General features: G+C 40.6%; 1 protein-coding gene and 1 long non-coding RNA gene across 2 annotated transcripts in view; one reads left to right on the top strand and one right to left on the bottom strand.

Annotated features, from left to right (window-relative positions):
* The window catches only part of CRYBG1 (crystallin beta-gamma domain containing 1), a 162,629-nt gene extending 148,485 nt beyond the window's left edge, over window positions 1–14,144 (top strand). The window contains exons 14-22 of the mRNA XM_036414920.2: window positions 1,268–1,394; window positions 1,595–1,627; window positions 2,590–2,702; window positions 4,238–4,367; window positions 7,275–7,414; window positions 8,670–8,793; window positions 9,198–9,356; window positions 11,224–11,386; window positions 13,467–14,144. Coding sequence (XP_036270813.1) covers window positions 1,268–1,394; window positions 1,595–1,627; window positions 2,590–2,702; window positions 4,238–4,367; window positions 7,275–7,414; window positions 8,670–8,793; window positions 9,198–9,356; window positions 11,224–11,386; window positions 13,467–13,555 — 1,078 coding nt within the window. The 3' untranslated portion in view covers window positions 13,556–14,144. The remainder of the gene's footprint in view (window positions 1–1,267; window positions 1,395–1,594; window positions 1,628–2,589; window positions 2,703–4,237; window positions 4,368–7,274; window positions 7,415–8,669; window positions 8,794–9,197; window positions 9,357–11,223; window positions 11,387–13,466) is intronic.
* LOC123651411 lies at window positions 7,305–9,298 on the bottom strand. The gene is made up of 2 exons (XR_006740106.1): window positions 9,168–9,298; window positions 7,305–8,185 (listed from the first exon to the last, which is right to left on the bottom strand). It is a non-coding gene; the product is annotated as an uncharacterized LOC123651411 (long non-coding RNA).
* Window positions 14,145–16,129: the final 1,985 nt, after the last annotated feature.

Genomic DNA, 16,129 nt, shown 5'->3' with positions numbered 1-16,129 from the left:
TCCTTTAAGCTGTGAGAGGATCTGGAGGGCAATGAGTTAACTGAGGGGCAGATATTTGAATGTAACAGAATTAAAAAACTTTCTTCCTCTCAAAGGCTTTTATCTTTGGATAGGAAATAGCATCTAAGAAGTGGTTTTGTTGATTTCCCTCTTCGAAGGTAGATCACTTAAGAGATAAAGGAAAACATTCCAAAGGGGTTTGACTTTAGTATTCTCAAGCATTTGATCAATTTTGCTTATTATATAGTGTGTCATGTTGGAAATCTGGCTTAAAACAAAATTTTGGTATTAATTTCTTCTGTCAACTACCCCCTCTGCCCCCGCCCATTGTGGTTTGTAGTGTAGAGACTTAGCTTCCTGTAATACCAGTGGGCTCAGTTGTTTGTATGAAAAATAATACAATCTATAATAATAAAAGCATAGTATGCTATAATAATTAGACCGGACATCCTTCCTGACAACCTTCTGTATGAAGCTAGGGTGGCAAGGGAAGCCTGGGTCCCAGGTGCCTGCCAGCGGCCAGGGGAAGGCCTACTCTTGCATGAATTTCATGCACCGGGCCTCTAGTAATTAATAATTAATAGTACAAGAATAAACTCTTTCGTATACTGACACCTGTAGACCTATCCCCCCCCCCCCACCCAGTATAATTCTGGAAAAGAAATTTATTTATTTATTTATTTTAAATATATTTTATTGATTTTGTACAGAAAGGAAGGGAGAGAGATACAGAGTTAGAAACATCGACGAGAGAGAGTCATCGATCAGCTGCCTCTTGCACACCCCCTACTGGGGATGTGCCCGCAACCAAGGTACATGCCCTTGACCGGAATCGAACCTGGGACCTTTCAGTCCCCAAGCCGACGCTCTAAGGAAAGAAAATTTAATGTGGATAACAAAAAGAAGTCATACTTGCCTACTAAAAGAACTTTGGCAGCTACTCCTTGAAAGTCTCAATTGTTTTCTTAGGATAAAATTAGAAATACAGACATATCCTCATTGGCACTTTCTCAAGGCAGAGGCTTGGGTAAGTTTGAGGACACCCAAAAGGGTCTCACAAAGATACTCATTCACTTGCCACTTTGATTTCTAATCCAGACAAATCTATCTGCTCTTAAAAGATTAATGGAGAATCAAGAAAATTATTAAGGTTGCTGATTGGTGAAACAAATGAAAGTTTCTGTATGATACAGTTACTCAGAAGTGTTTGATGGTTATTATATATGTAAACTAAGAACTATGACTTACCAGTGTTTTGTCTCTTTAGATGGGTAGCCTACGAAAATCCCGACTTCACAGGAGAACAGTATATACTGGATAAAGGTTTTTATACCAGTTTTGAGGACTGGGGAGGAAAAAATTGTAAGATCTCTTCTGTTCAACCCATATGTCTGGTAAGAAGTTACATTTTTGTATGAGAACACTCAACTGAAATTTGCATTTCCTTAATGTGTGATTCTGGTTCATGTATACTTAACTCTACAGAAGCAATGCCAATATTATTTTTAACAGTAATTGCTAATCTGGAATAAAAATGTATTTTAAGAAGTCTGCTCTACTTATTTCCTTCTCTCTTCCCTTTAAAACACTTTAGGATTCTTTCAGTGGACTAAGGAGACGAAATCAGGTAACTTAAAAAAGTATTCTATCTTTATAATTAGGGGCCATCATTGAAAAGTTGAACATACATGTAAACCTTCAGACATTTGGGAAATTTTGTTAGTTTTAACCATTTTTGTGCCTGGAAGTATAATGATTTTTAAATTAGATTTAATTTTTTAATGCTTGATGGCATCTAAATACTTATAAAATGGTCTCATTATGTAATGTTAAATTTCATTAATTTTTTAAATTTAGCTTTATTGTTGAAAGTATGACAGATGTCCTCTTTTTCCCCATTGACCCTCTCCACTCTACTCCAGCCCCCCTAAATTTTTATATCATTATATTGAATAAGAGTTTACATAAATATACTAAAACATTTCAAACAATATAGTTATTGCGATAAACAGTACAAGTTTTCGTATTTGCTGTGTCTGCATTAGACAAACATTTTATATGGTCTCCAACATGGTCTCTCACTGAAGCCATTACACTTGTTATTTGGGTTTTTAATGGAAGTGTTCAGACAGCCTTAATTACAGAGGCACAAACACCACTGTAGCCTCCTTTACTGGCATACACAAGATTCTAATAAGTCAGCAAGTATCTTCCATTGAGAGGGAGGAAAACTATAGTGTTTCCAAAATACAGTTTCTTGTTAATGTTAGAACTGATGAACAATTACTTTTAGCCACAATAAAGCTTTAAAATGCCTCCTGGCTTGTTAGGACAGGGTGTGCTATAGAAAGCTGCCTCTATTGTTGGATTGTCCTTTGATGTCTCTGAATTAAACAGTTGTGAATGGTACAGCCAATGATACTTTAATTTTTAATATTAATGTAGAAGTAGAAAATTAAAGGATTTATAAAATTCACGTCAGTTTACTGTATCAAGCTAACAGGTCATGGTTGGGTCATCATTTCAAAGGCTGATTGAGTTAATGTGTCTGCAAAATGATTTTATGTATTTCCATTTACTTTTTCCAAGATTCACTTGTTTTCGGAACCACAGTTTCAAGGTCACAGTCGATGCTTTGAAGAAACAACAGGTCAAATTGATGATTCATTTTCTACCAAGTCTTGCAGAGTTTTAGGAGGCAGGTAAGCAAAACAGTGGACTGGCAGACCCTCATCACCGGGGAACATAGAATTCACACGCCAGCAGTATTTAGTGACACCTTTAGATGCTTGGTACGAGATGAAACCGCCACATAGTAGTAGACCCTGGAAATACTAAAGTATACTCTGCAGCACATGAGTGCTGGACACAGAGGACCTGGAGATCAGAGTGGGTTGGGGAAGTTAAAGATTACCATTTCATGGGGTTTGGACCAGGTCCTGTACTTCCTAGGCCTATCCCATCATCCATAGGGGACTCTGAATAATCTCTAAGGCACCTCCCGAGGTAGGTTTCTTCAGGTGGATCGGAGTAGGATAGGCATTCTGCATGATGGGCGAGTGCATGGCTGCAGTGGAGTTGGTGTGTATGCTGACCAGGAGCACACACCCTCTTTAGCTGGGAGGGCTTTGGACTGGGGAGGAGAAGCAAGTCTGGAGGGTAGGATTAGGCCAGGAAAGCGCCCCTTGAGCATATGAGCTTAAATAAATGCCATGGGAAACACGATGGGAAAGGCAATGAGCTCAAAGTGCCATGCTGAAAACTGGTTCAAAAGCTTTAGAGAGGGGAGAGCTCAAGGTCAGAGCAACCTGTGCCAGGGTGATGAGGAATTCTGTCTATTAGTAATAGTAATAGTGCCTTTACTTACATATTGTAGTTCTCTATGGTCTGAACAGCACCGTCGTAAGAGTAGAAAGAGGACAGCACAGACTTTGCATTCAAATGCAGATTTACAGTAAAACGTCACTGTCACTAAACACATCCCTCCACCTGTCCTGGTTCCTCTTTATTACCTACCTACTTCATTTATTACCTTCAGACATATAGTTTTTTTGTTCATTTATCATCTTTCTCGGCTCACTGGAATGTAAACTTCAAGATAGCAAGGACTTCGTTTTGGCTTCTGTTCTATCCCCAGCAATGGAAAAGTATCTGACACACAGTCTTTGATAAGCATTTCTTGGATTAAAAACAAAACAAAAAAAAACCACTCTTCTAGACAAGCTGGTACATCACCATTTTATCAATAATGCGAGGCCCAGAGAGGCTAAGTGACTTGTGTAAGTCACTGGTATTTTGACTCCTGGCCTAGTGCTGAGGTGTGGGAAATGAGAAAGGAATGTGAGAAATTTTGGGAGGAATCAGCAGATCCAGTTAACTGACTAGTTGGGAAGGCTGCAGGATTATTGAGAGGACTCCAGGGCTTGACAGCACCTCATTGACTGGAAGGATGTGGTGTCATTAAGAGGAGCAAGGAATGCTGGCAGGTGGGGAAGAAAATCATGAATTATCTCATGGAGAGAGAGGTTATATTTCCCAACTGCAAAACTAACAACTGACTTATTATAAATATTTGTCACAAGAAATATTCAGAAATGTCGCAGAAAATATAGATATTTTTGACGAACACTGTTAGCCACAAGCATTATTTATTTTATAGCAGGCTACCTCTAAAATCAGGTTTCTTGAATAAGAATACTCCAATTACGTGTGTGTGTGTGTGGTTTTTCCTATGTAGCTGGGTTGCATATGATGGAGAAAATTTCTCTGGTAACCAGTATGTGCTGGAAGAAGGCCACTACCCGTGTCTCTCTGCAATGGGATGCCTGCCTGGAGCAAGTGTGAAGTCTCTTCGTTTTATAGATGTTGTAAGTATGTCCGTGTGAATATCTCGTTATGGAGATGCATGGTTCACATAGCTGATGGCCAGAGTAGAAAGCAGCAGTTAACTCCAGGCTTAGAGTTGGAGACAGAAAAAAACAGGTGCCGTAGAACTTTCTATCCTGTAACTTTTAATCTTTTTAGATGTTAAACATATAAATTGTTTTTGCTTGCCATTTTCTTAGACTTCAGGTGAAGTATTGACTCAGTCATGGCACACAACCATCATAAGTTAGTTCAGGCCCCTCTCCTGTTTCTTCCCATTTTATACCTGATCCCTACCCCATTTTATACCTGATCCCTACCCATGGGATGTGTGAGGGATACAATGTGGACATTCTTATAAAACATATGTTTTCAGAAAATCTGTATGTAGGCTTCTTAACGTTTCTATTGATTTTAGAGAGAGCAAGGGAGAGGAAGAGAGCGGAAAAGAGGAACATCAATGAGAGAAGAGATTGATCGGCTGCCTCCTGTACACCCCCTGTGGCATGTGCCCTGACCAGTAATTGAACCGGCTAGCTCTAGGCGCATGGGACCATGCTCAACCAACTGAGCCACACCAGCCAGGGCTATGTACAGGCTTTTGATTTATATACAGTATTACGCTATAGTTCTCACTGCATTATAAACATAACGATACTTACATTAAAATTTTTAAAGAGCTGTCCATTATGCTGTATGTACATCTCATTTATTGATTCTAACTGATGCAAATATCCCATCACAATGCTTTACTTAATTCTCCTCTGTGCCTCTCCATGGACCTGTGGGGCTCTCTTGGGCATGTATATAAAAAAGTACATTTGCTGGGATTGTGTGCATGAATATGCAGCTTCACTAAGTCCCGTTCTACCACTTCTGATTCTTGTTGGCAGTGTGTGTGGGTTTGTTTTCCACATTGTTTGCCATTACTGAGTATTCTGACTTTCTAACTTTGGAATGAATTGGGTAGAAAGTATTCTCTCACTGTTAATTTGCATTTTACTATTAGAGAGGTTGGTATCTCATATACTTATTAATCATTTGGGTTTTCTGTTCAGTGAATTGCCTATTATGTCCTTTGCTCAGCTTTTTATTTTATAGTTTCCTATATATCTTATTATTTTGCAAAAATTCCTTATAGTTTTAAAATGTATTGCTCTTTGAGATTTGCAATCGAATGACTCCTCCAGATTTATCATGTGTGTCCCTTTGAACAGAAATCTTTCACTTTAATGTAGTCAAAGCAATATTCAATGGGAAACTTCAAGATAATGTTCAAATGTTAGTCTGAGTGTGTAGTTTTGGAAATATTTTAGTTTTTGGTAGCTGATTTCTCATTAGAAGCTTTAAACATACCCGGTTTCCCCGAAAATAAGACAGTGTCTTATATTAATTTTTGCCCCAAAGATGTGTTAAGTCTTATTTTTAGGGGATGTCTTATTTTTCCATGAAGAAGAATACGGTACACATTTATTGTTAAATGAAAATAAAGGAAATTTATTACCTGTATACAGTACGGTAGTACGGTAGTTGTCAACACAAACCAGACAAACTGAATCCTACAGTACCAAGAATTTACTCATTTATTCAATGACAATCCTGTCATCATCTTCTGGAACATCATCATAACAATCCAATTCCTGAATTTCCTGGTGAATTTCTTGTGACTCCATTTCTTTCAGAACCAGTGGACCAAATCTCTCATGTTTAGCCTGGGGGGGGCCTTATTTTCGGGGGATGCCTTATATTTCACTCAGAAGGAAACTGTAAGTAGGTCTTATTTTTGGAGGATGTCTTATTTTCGGGGAAACATGGTAGGCAGTTGATTTTAGGCAAGAATTGGCTTTATCTCATCCTTTCCTGCCTGTTCAAATAACTGAAGCTGACCTTTCTTGAGACGTGAAAATAGTAGCAATGGAACATGGGATGATGTGGTACCATTCATTAGCTCACAGATGCCATACAAACCACCTCTGAACATTAATGTGCTATTTACTGGTCAACAGAATCTTCGTGTCAGAGCACATTCACATAAATGAAGCAAGTCCCACATCCTTGCCACAAAACTTGAAGCAGGTAGTGAATTTCTGATGATCATTTATGATTTTAGGATTATCATCATTAGAGCTTGGTCTAGGGCCGTGGTCAGCAAACTGTGGCTCTTTGGCCCCTTGAGTGTGGCTCTTCCACAAAATACTATGGCCTGGGCGAGCCTATTTTGAAGAAGTGGTGTTAGAAGTTTAAGTTTAAAAATTCTGGCTCTCAAAAGAAATTTCAATCGTTATATTGTTAATATTTGGCTCTGTTGACTAATGAGTTTGTCAACCGCGGTCTAGGATCATAAGGGTCTATAATTTGAAAATGAGTTTTAATGTATAGCTTCCATCCAGTAGTTTTCCTTCCTAACAATATTTCTATAGGAAAGTTTGGGAGCATACGTGCACAGAATCATTGTCTGTTGACAATTAAAACAAAAAAGACAGTTGAAAATGCATACAAGGAGGTTCCTGACTAGCAATTCCACTAGACTGCAATAGGCCTCTGACCCTCACCATTTACACCCATAGCTTTCCGTTTCTAGCCCCTCCTTATCCTAATAGAAAATGGCAGGACTGAAAATAAATTCATTAGCTGGGTTGATATTTCAGACTCATATACCAATTCCTTTGAGACATCCCCCATCCTTTATAGCACTATTTACATTTACCTGCCTTTATATGCAGTAGGAAAATTTCCTGTCCCCACTTCCTTCCTCTTTTTAGCTCTAGAGTGTATAAACACCCTGACTTCCTGGGAAAGGAAGCTTATGACAGGCCAACATCTCGTGACCTGTCCTTGTAACAAGACGATTTTCTAATAAGTTCAAGTTACTATTAAAAATGAGTAACATTATCATTGTTCCTAAACAGGAATTTTCTGAGCCAACAATTATTCTTTTCGAAAGAGAAGACTTCAAAGGAAAAAAGATTGAGCTTAATGCAGAAGCAGTCAATCTCCAATCCCTGGGATTCAATACACAGATACGCTCAGTTCAGGTGATCGGTGGCATGTGAGTTACCTACTTGTTCATTCAATAAGAGATGATTTTAAAGAATAAGTCTGATCATATTTCTTTTTCTCCTACATTACCTTAAAGTGACACAAACCCACCTATTTTCTGTAAGGGTTAATGATTATGCACCTTCATATTGGACTTTTCCCACTGGGAAGAGCCAGGTATGAAGACTCTCTCATCAATTCCTCCAGGCTTTTAGTTTACTTCAGGTAAGGACTTGGTCTTCAACACTTCAAAGTTTCTAGGAGAACACTTTGCAAAACAGTGCTCTGAATTTACTGAGCACTTTCTAGCAAGTATGAGAGAGCTCGTTTTCCTTTTCCCTTTAAAAGACCAAGTCCTTTGATTTTGGATTAAGGGCTGGGGTTTTCCTTTAACTAGGAGTGACTACCAGATGCTGCGCATGCTTAAAGGTCAATATGGGAAGATTTTTCTCAACTTTGAATAACTGTGAAATGAAGATATAAAAATGAGTAAGAACTATCAATGTAATAAATGTTTTTAAGGAAGTATTTTTGTTTCACTTGCAAAAATAGGTATAGTCTGCCTGTATGCATCAAGTGTTGGAGGGGACTATAGCTGTTTAAAAAACATTTGGGTGCTTTAGAGTTCCAGGATTAAAAGTCGAGGACATTCTTCCTCGGTAACACATGGGCCCGCGGAAGGCCTCTGGGTCACGCACAGGCCATGGCATGCAGGAGCGGGGTCATGCACAGGCCGTGGCGTGCAGGAGTCCACAGCCTTCAGGCGTGGGCACCAGCATCCCTAGGAGACCAGAGTATCTTTCGCAGTTTTCTGGACGGAGGAAGATTCCTCTCATTTTAAACAAAAATTTGAGTTATTTACTTTTAGTTAAATAACCCTTTAGTATTTACCATATGCCACACAAGAATTTTACAAATATTAACTATTTAAATAAAAGATCCATAATTACAACTGGAAATGTTTTATAAAAAAAGCTCACAGGAATACTGGGCTGTCCCACTAAAACTACAATCTCTATTTCGTTGCTCAGGTGGAGGAAAAGCCTTACCCATTTCTTTTTAAGAATGGTTCTTTTTAGCATAAATATGTACCAAGAATGTGCTACTTCTTGAGAAAAGGGTGCTTGAGTGTTTTAGAAACTAAGGTAGTCGCCCCCCCCCCTTCTGCCAATGTATATTGTAAGTATAAAGCTCAGTCTAACAATTGAAACATCCTAAAATATAAATGGATATTGCCACTTACTTGTGGTTATCTATTTTTCCAGATGGATTACTTATGAATATGGCAATTACAGGGGTCGGCAATTCCTACTGTCACCAGCAGAAGTACCTAATTGGTATGAGTTCAGTGGCTGTCGCCAGATAGGTTCTCTACGGCCTTTTAATCAGGTATTTTCTTCCTCTCCACGCTTGAATACTCTTCTCTGATTTTTAAAAAAAAATGTAATTTAACATTTTAGTTTCAGTTTGAAATTTGCCACTCCCATGAACTTCTAAATTTGGGCTGTTTCTAACTGCTTTCAGAAATGCTCTCGTGTCTGACATTAAATCGTGGTGCGTCCCAAACTCCCAGTGCTGGCTCCCTGCCCCAGGCAGGCTCCCTGCCCCAGGCACTTCTTTGACATTTCACCGAAATCTTCTCAGGGAGAAAATCCTAAAGCCTCTGGGGCTCTTGGGTATAGAAATTGTCCCTAATACAACCTCACCTTGGATTCTGCCCTTGTTGTTGATGCTTGTTCAGAACTTCTAATAGTACAACGTACTTCTGATCATTGCTGGGTTTTGTCTTCTAGAAACGTATTTATTTCAGACTTCGGAACAAGGCAACAGGGTTATTCCTGTCAACCAACGGGAACTTAGAGGACCTGAAGCTTCTCAGAATACAGGTCACGGAGGACGTCGGTGCTGACGATCAGATCTGGATTTATCAAGAAGGATGCATCAAATGCAGGGTGAGCTTTAGGATAAGACAAAGGTTTATGATAGCATCTTTCAAGTTAATGATTTCCTGGACCACCTTCAAAAATAAATTAGGTTTTCCATGAAAATATTTCTTAGCTCTTATAGAACCAGTCTATGAACGTAAAATGGGAGTAAATCTAACTCTCATCCAAGAGAGTACTGGTATCTTTACTTGATTTTTATATAGTAACATTCGTGCACTGGGGGGAGTCCCTCAGCCTGGCCTGTGCCCTCTCGAAATACGGGACCCCTGGGGGATGTCCCCCTGCCGGCTTAGAAAATAAGGTAGTCCCCCCCTTTCCCGCCAGGCAGACATCCCCCGAGGGGTCCTTAGCACTGCCATGGAGATGGGAGCGGTTCCTACTGCAGCCGCTGTGCTCACCAGCTGTAAGCCCAGCTTCTGGCTGAGTGGCGCTCCCCCTGTGTGAACGCACTGACCATCAGGGGGCAGCTCCTGCATGGTCAGTGTACATCATAGCGACTGGTCGTTCTGCCATTCAGTTGATTTGCAGATTAGGGTTTTATTATATAGGACAGAAAATTATATAGGAATTTCTACTAGGTATAGAAACCAACTGTAAACCCCAGCATTATCAACAGGTTACTCTTGGTTTGCTTCCTTTTTGGAGGATCTCAGACTAGAATTTAGGGTGAAGAAGTCCCAGCTTGTGCACCATTTCCACATTGGCACACCTTGAGAATGGAAAATGCCCCACCTCCCTCCTATCACTCCTCCAAAACACACAATTACGGCTGCAATGAGTAAGAGTTTATAAGAGGAGCTCATGCTTCTGTTGCAGATATTCTTTGTAACTTCCTGATTTTATGGGCTTGGCTGTTTGCTCCCGATTTTTTTCTAACTGTGGTGCCCCATGAGTCAGCAGAAGGCACAGAGCCTGTGAAAGGCATGTTAATTCGGCCTGTGGGGCCTGAGGGACAGGCATCCTTCCAGTAAGCATAAGGGCTGTTTAGACTTGCACAGAAGGAATAGTAAGAGCTGTGATAGAAAAGCACAAAAAGCCAATTTCTGCCTTTGAATTATCTTAAACGATACAAGAAAATGGAGCCTTTCATCAGTTATTTCTAACAGATATTTTGGTGATGTTATTTAATGACTTTGAACTGAGTAGGCCAGTGAGAAGTGAAGTAGCCTAGATCATCACAGTCCTTATCTCACATAGAAGAGTACTTTCCAGTTCTCTCCATGAGCATTTTCATCAGCGATCTGTGTTAGGGTAATGTGAACATGTAACACCATACACTGTTTATATATTGAGAGCAGATTCACTTCAAGAAGGACCCATAAAATTCCTACATGAAAAGACCTTTTATAGTATTGGTATTTTCTTCTCTTTTTAATGGTTGGCTAGCATGCCTTTTTAGAAAAATTTGACATTTCTCATGAAGAAAAGACAAGATAAATAAATGGAATTTCAAGGTGTAAAGTGACAAAATGCCCATTTAGCCATGTTAGTGCTACAATAGCCTTCAAAATTAGAGGTGCAGCCACATTCTATTATAGAAGGCTCTGGCTGCACAAAGGTGGTTCTGTGGGGGTAGGTTTAGTGGAATGACCAGCCTTGGAGGACAGTCATTTCTGGGAGGGAAAACCATCATGAGGGGCAGCTTTGATGTTCTCAGGCTTCTCTCACTAGTAAGACAGTCTCCCAAAGGGCAGAAGTCCCTTGAAATGGATAAGAACAGAGAACCCTCTGTCACTAGTAACACCTGAACTAAAGGGCATTAGGGTGAATGAAGCCAGGATCTAGGGGGCTTTAAAAATCAGCTTAAACAGGGAACTGATCACAGTGACACTTGAATGTGTGTTCCTAAGACACATATCTCTGTACCAAGCAGATAGCAGAAGACTGCTGCATGACGATCGTGGGGAGCCTTGTCACTTCCGGCTCCAAGCTGGGGCTGGCCCTGGACCAGAGCGCAGAGAGTCAGTTCTGGAGCATGAAGTCTGATGGAAGGATCTACAGCAAGCTGAAGCCAAACTTAGTTTTAGATATCAAAGGTAAGGCTCGTTCCCTTTATCTTCTTGGTTATGCCTTTTTTTTAGTTAACTAAAAACCTATTCTTTTGAAAATGGTGAGCACTAGTATAAATAGTAAGAGATCTTTCACTATGTTAGCCTCTGTGCTAAACACTGTGCATTGTCATGTAATCTTCACAGCAACCTATGTTATCCTCTCCCCCCCCCTTCGCATCCCACTTTACAGCCCCCAAAATGGAGGCTTAGAGGGGTTAATCCATTTGGCAGAAAGTGTTGAGGTAGAATCTGGACATGGACTGTCTTCAAGCCTTTTATTTTAACAGTGTGAGACTGAAATCACAAGCCAAAAGGCTGCAAGATAGAAGAAAGTAGATGTAAGATTCAGAGAATGAATGGTAATATAAATATACCTCCTTCACATTACATTGGATACAAAATCTGTCATTTGTGGACATTCTACAAATGGCCAACTGGAGGTTCTGACTGGTTAATTACAGAACTAGACCCTCCTTGATTATTTTCATCAACCTGTTCAACTGGCACTTCTGTGTCTATACAAGATAGTTTTAAAACCTCCAAAGAAGCCAAAGAAAAGTGACTAAGTTGGAAGTGTGGATTATTTTTGAACACATGGATTCATGTCCGGGGGTAGGGCCACTATAATCCTTATGAGTAACTTCTTGGAGCATTTCTTCTTTTGTTCTTTCAATCTGTATTTACTGGGTACTCACCAAAATGGGGGAAAAGATACTATCTTGGCTTTAGAGGGCTTACCTTCTAGAAGTGCTAGGCATACAGGACTTTCCCCCACTTTCTCCATTAACAACTGACCCGGGAGTAAGGACACCTGGCTTCTAGTTTTACTCTGACAAGAACTATGGGACTCTAGGAGGTTCCTCCTTAGGACTTTGAGTTCCAGAGTCCCTTCCTAAAATGCCTTGAAATTAGCCAAATGCCTCTTGAGTAAGGATACTGTCTGTATGCTTGTGAACGCTCAGTCTATCTAGTATGGTAGCTGCATTAGTCACTTGTTACGCGGAATTTCTCAGAATGTGGGAGAATGGTGCCATCTTGTGGACATGAGGGCCACATCCCACGGACTGCTAAGGAAATGCAAATACACCTCTTTGGTGCACTTTATAGGAAACTAATTTTCATTAGCTATAACTGTGGAACCATTTGTTACCTAGTGATGTTATTAGACCTGTCTCCTAGTGTCTGGGGAGTGAGTTGTTTGGGTAGACAATCGTGTATTGTTCCAGACCACAAACATGACAATAGTGGGTGCTGATTCATGCTCACTTTAAAAACATCAGATGTATGGGCTGATTTTAATTCTCCCAAAGGAAGAAGAATGAATCAGTTTACTTCTCAGGAACTTTATGATTCGAAAATAAGTTAAAATGCTATAATCTCGAAGAAGGGAAAGAGGACATTGGGACCTTGAGAGGGCACTTCCAGAAATCGCAATGGGCACAGTGGGATTTACTGCAAGAGTACACATAGAAGGCCCAAGCACACTGCCCTTGTATTCTATGCTACACCTACGTGTGGAGGCTCTAGACCAGTCAGCAAACTGCGGATCGCGAGCCGCGGTGTGCTGCTCTGTTGACAAATGAGTTTGCCAACCACTGCCTTGGAAAAACACTTAAAAAACATTTTAATGATGTACTAATGTCTTTAACCTGAAGTCAAAACTTCCCGCTATATCAGGTCTGCCTGCTTTTTCCTCACTGGTACCTCGAATCCTTGACCCCACCACTGAATATATTTCAGTCTCTGCTCCTTTTCCCTTCTCTATATTTTTCCCTGTGCCCCCAATATCAGGCACCTTAATGTCTGTGGAGTAGGAAAAGGAGCCCAGGAAGTAGGAGATCCTGAGTGGAGCTGCTGGTGCCTTATGGGACTTGAACACATTTACCCCCAGTGACTGAGCCTGTCTGCGCCTGTCAGACTGGGCACTGGGCAGGGCTCTGCTCCTGCGTTGTTTCATGCGGCACATGGCTTTGCCCCTGGTTACTTCTACTCATAACTCTGTGCTGAGGTACTGTCTGCAGCCCCTTCACGGAGGGCACATTCTTCATGTTCTCCTTTTTTTCAGGGGGTGCACAGTATGATCAAAATCACATTATCCTCAACACAGCCAGCAAAGAGAAGCTAACACAAGTGTGGGAAGCCATGGTCCTATGATCCTGGACAAAGAATGCAGGAGGACTATTTCTGGAGGTTTCCAGCTACCTTGTTTAAAGGGAAAAGGACTGCTGACAGGAACCAAGAGGAAAGCGGATGTACTCCTTGGCAACTCCAAATGCACTCTTGAACCACAGTGCCAGGACCGGGACAACTGTCTCCTCTCTTCAAAAGACTAATAGTTTTAAACCAATAATTTGTTCTTTCACTTCTTGCCTGTCAGTTCCTTTCAGCAGCTGCTTAAACAAGTTTCATTAGCAGCGCTGGGGTGTTTTTAAAAAATCTTAAGACTTTAAGACTGTACATTTTACAAGGTTTCCAAAGACAGTGGCGGGAAAGAACAGGAACAAATTCACCGGCTTGGTGAACCTACAGGTGCCTTACACTTTAAAGGGAAGGGGAAAAGCTTAAGTCCGTAAGGTAGAAACTGTTTAGACCTTAGAAGAAATAATGTTATTAGGCCTCTAGGATTAGTCATTGACCTTCTGTTTTCTGAAATCATTAATTATGCTGTATAGCCAAGTGGAAAATTATATATTCAGACATGTTAAGGAAATGAATGAGTACAGATAAAACACTCTAATATTAACCCTTTGCACTCCGCTGTCCCCTCTCAGGGGACATTGCAGTTTATTAGTGATTACGGGGAATTGAGTTAACTCAACGCACATTTCGCAAAGTAGCGTCGAGTAGCTGGTAGCCAATGTCCAGAATGGTTCGGAGTGCAAAGGGTTAAAAATTTTCATGTTCATGTCCATGTCTGCTTACATTTATTAGCAGGATTTGGATTATTTTAATTCACCATGGGCCGCCCTAGATTTTCCCTCGAATGTTGTTTAAAGCTTTTCTTACAGATGCTGCTGGAACAGTATACCATGACCTAATTTATTAGCCCATCCCCACTCATCTATAACTAGTTACGCGATCCTTTGCTAAACTCGGGTAATTTAGCCTAATTCCCTGCCCTCCCATCCAACTGTACAGGTGGGCCTGCATGGGGCTACCTTACCTGTGATGTTGAACGGCCATGCTCCAAGGACTGTTCAGGTCTCGGGGTATTGCAGCCCCATGGTCACTTATTTTGGGTGTGGAAGGCTCAGGAGGATGACCAGCAATTCTCTTCCAAGAGGAAAGGACAGGAGGCCTTCAGTTGTGCTTGTCAAATCTTAGAACTCTGAAAACCCTGAAGTTCAGCAAGCACTTCAATGGAAGTTCAAAATGATTCACTGCCCGGATGGTGCTGTTCAAACTGTGCATACACATTTTGAACAAAACGGCTAAAACAGTCCTTGAACTCCCTCTTCTTCGTTCTGTCCCCATTTCGTTGTCCTCGGCACTGAATGCTGGTGCTCTTGTCACAGGAAGAACAAGAACAAACCTAGTTTCCTTTTCATTTGTTTCCCATTCTGAAGTGCTGATCCTCTCTGGAGTCTATGGTAAGCAATTGTGGTCATCAGTAGTATCTTTGGTTTTAAAGTAATGTTTGTACATGTCCAACAGCAGCCAGCATGTCTGTCTGTCTTGTTCTGAGGTGTGTGGCTCTGATTTTTGGCCTTCATGCATCCATTACCGTGTGGTGGGGTAAGACATCCTACAGTAGCCTCTGTTGAATTTATCTCTTGAATAAACTTGTTTCTGGTTAACTGTGTTGATGAAATTGGTTAGCAGCCCTCATTAACACTTCAAAGAGTCAGCTGGCAGATTAGAAACAAATGCCTGATTAAGACAAGTCAAGTTTCAGGGGGGCTGGAATACGGCAGGGAAAGGTCAGCTGACTCCCCTTTCCTGACACTGGTGAAAAGGGTGCACTACATTTTTTTGAGTGGACATGAGGGGGAGTGAGATCCTGCCTTGAGTTTGCCCTGCACCACCCCCTGGGAGTCCTCAGTTAAAGAGCTGATTGTTCTGGTGGAAGTCAAAGTGGCACATTTATAACTGAAAACAACATTTTTTTCTTTTGAGGTAAGTCTGTAGTGGTGAGATCAGCAATTCCAGAGAAAAGCCCTCATCCAACACACTATTAAATGAGTGTCTAATAGGAATAAACTCAATAGAAAGTTACTCAAACAGGTCTACACTGAGTGGCCAGATTATTATGATCTCTGAACACATAATCTGGCCACTCAATATATTTGTATCTCAAATGAGTACCAAAAGTATTCTAGACTTTTGCTGGAGATCAACCACCTATTTGCCCTGAACTTTCTATCTGCCAGTGCAAAGGGGAAAACTGATCAGGTGCATGTTTTATAGTATCTTTGATATCAAATAAATGAGGTAAGAAATCATAATAATCTGGCCATTCAGTGTATATCAAAAGTAAATGCGAGAGTCTAGGGCAGTGTTTCCCAACCTTCTCTCATGATGAGAATCACCTGGTGGAGTTGTTAAAACACAGATTCCTGAATCCCAACTAAGAAGTGCTAAACTAGAATTTTTGAGAACATATAGGTAAAATTGCATACCTAACTTAGTGCTCTGTATATAAAATCTGTCTTAGAGCACTAGTTAAGTATACAATTTTACCTATATGTTCCCAAAAATTCTAGTTTAGCACTTCTTAGTTGGGATTCA

The sequence above is a fragment of the Pipistrellus kuhlii genome, unplaced genomic scaffold (assembly GCF_014108245.1).
Source record: "Pipistrellus kuhlii isolate mPipKuh1 unplaced genomic scaffold, mPipKuh1.p scaffold_m20_p_5, whole genome shotgun sequence".
Classification (NCBI taxonomy): Eukaryota; Metazoa; Chordata; class Mammalia; order Chiroptera; family Vespertilionidae; genus Pipistrellus; species Pipistrellus kuhlii.
Note: the sequence above shows the minus strand (reverse complement) of the source record. Positions and strands in the feature narration are given on the sequence as shown.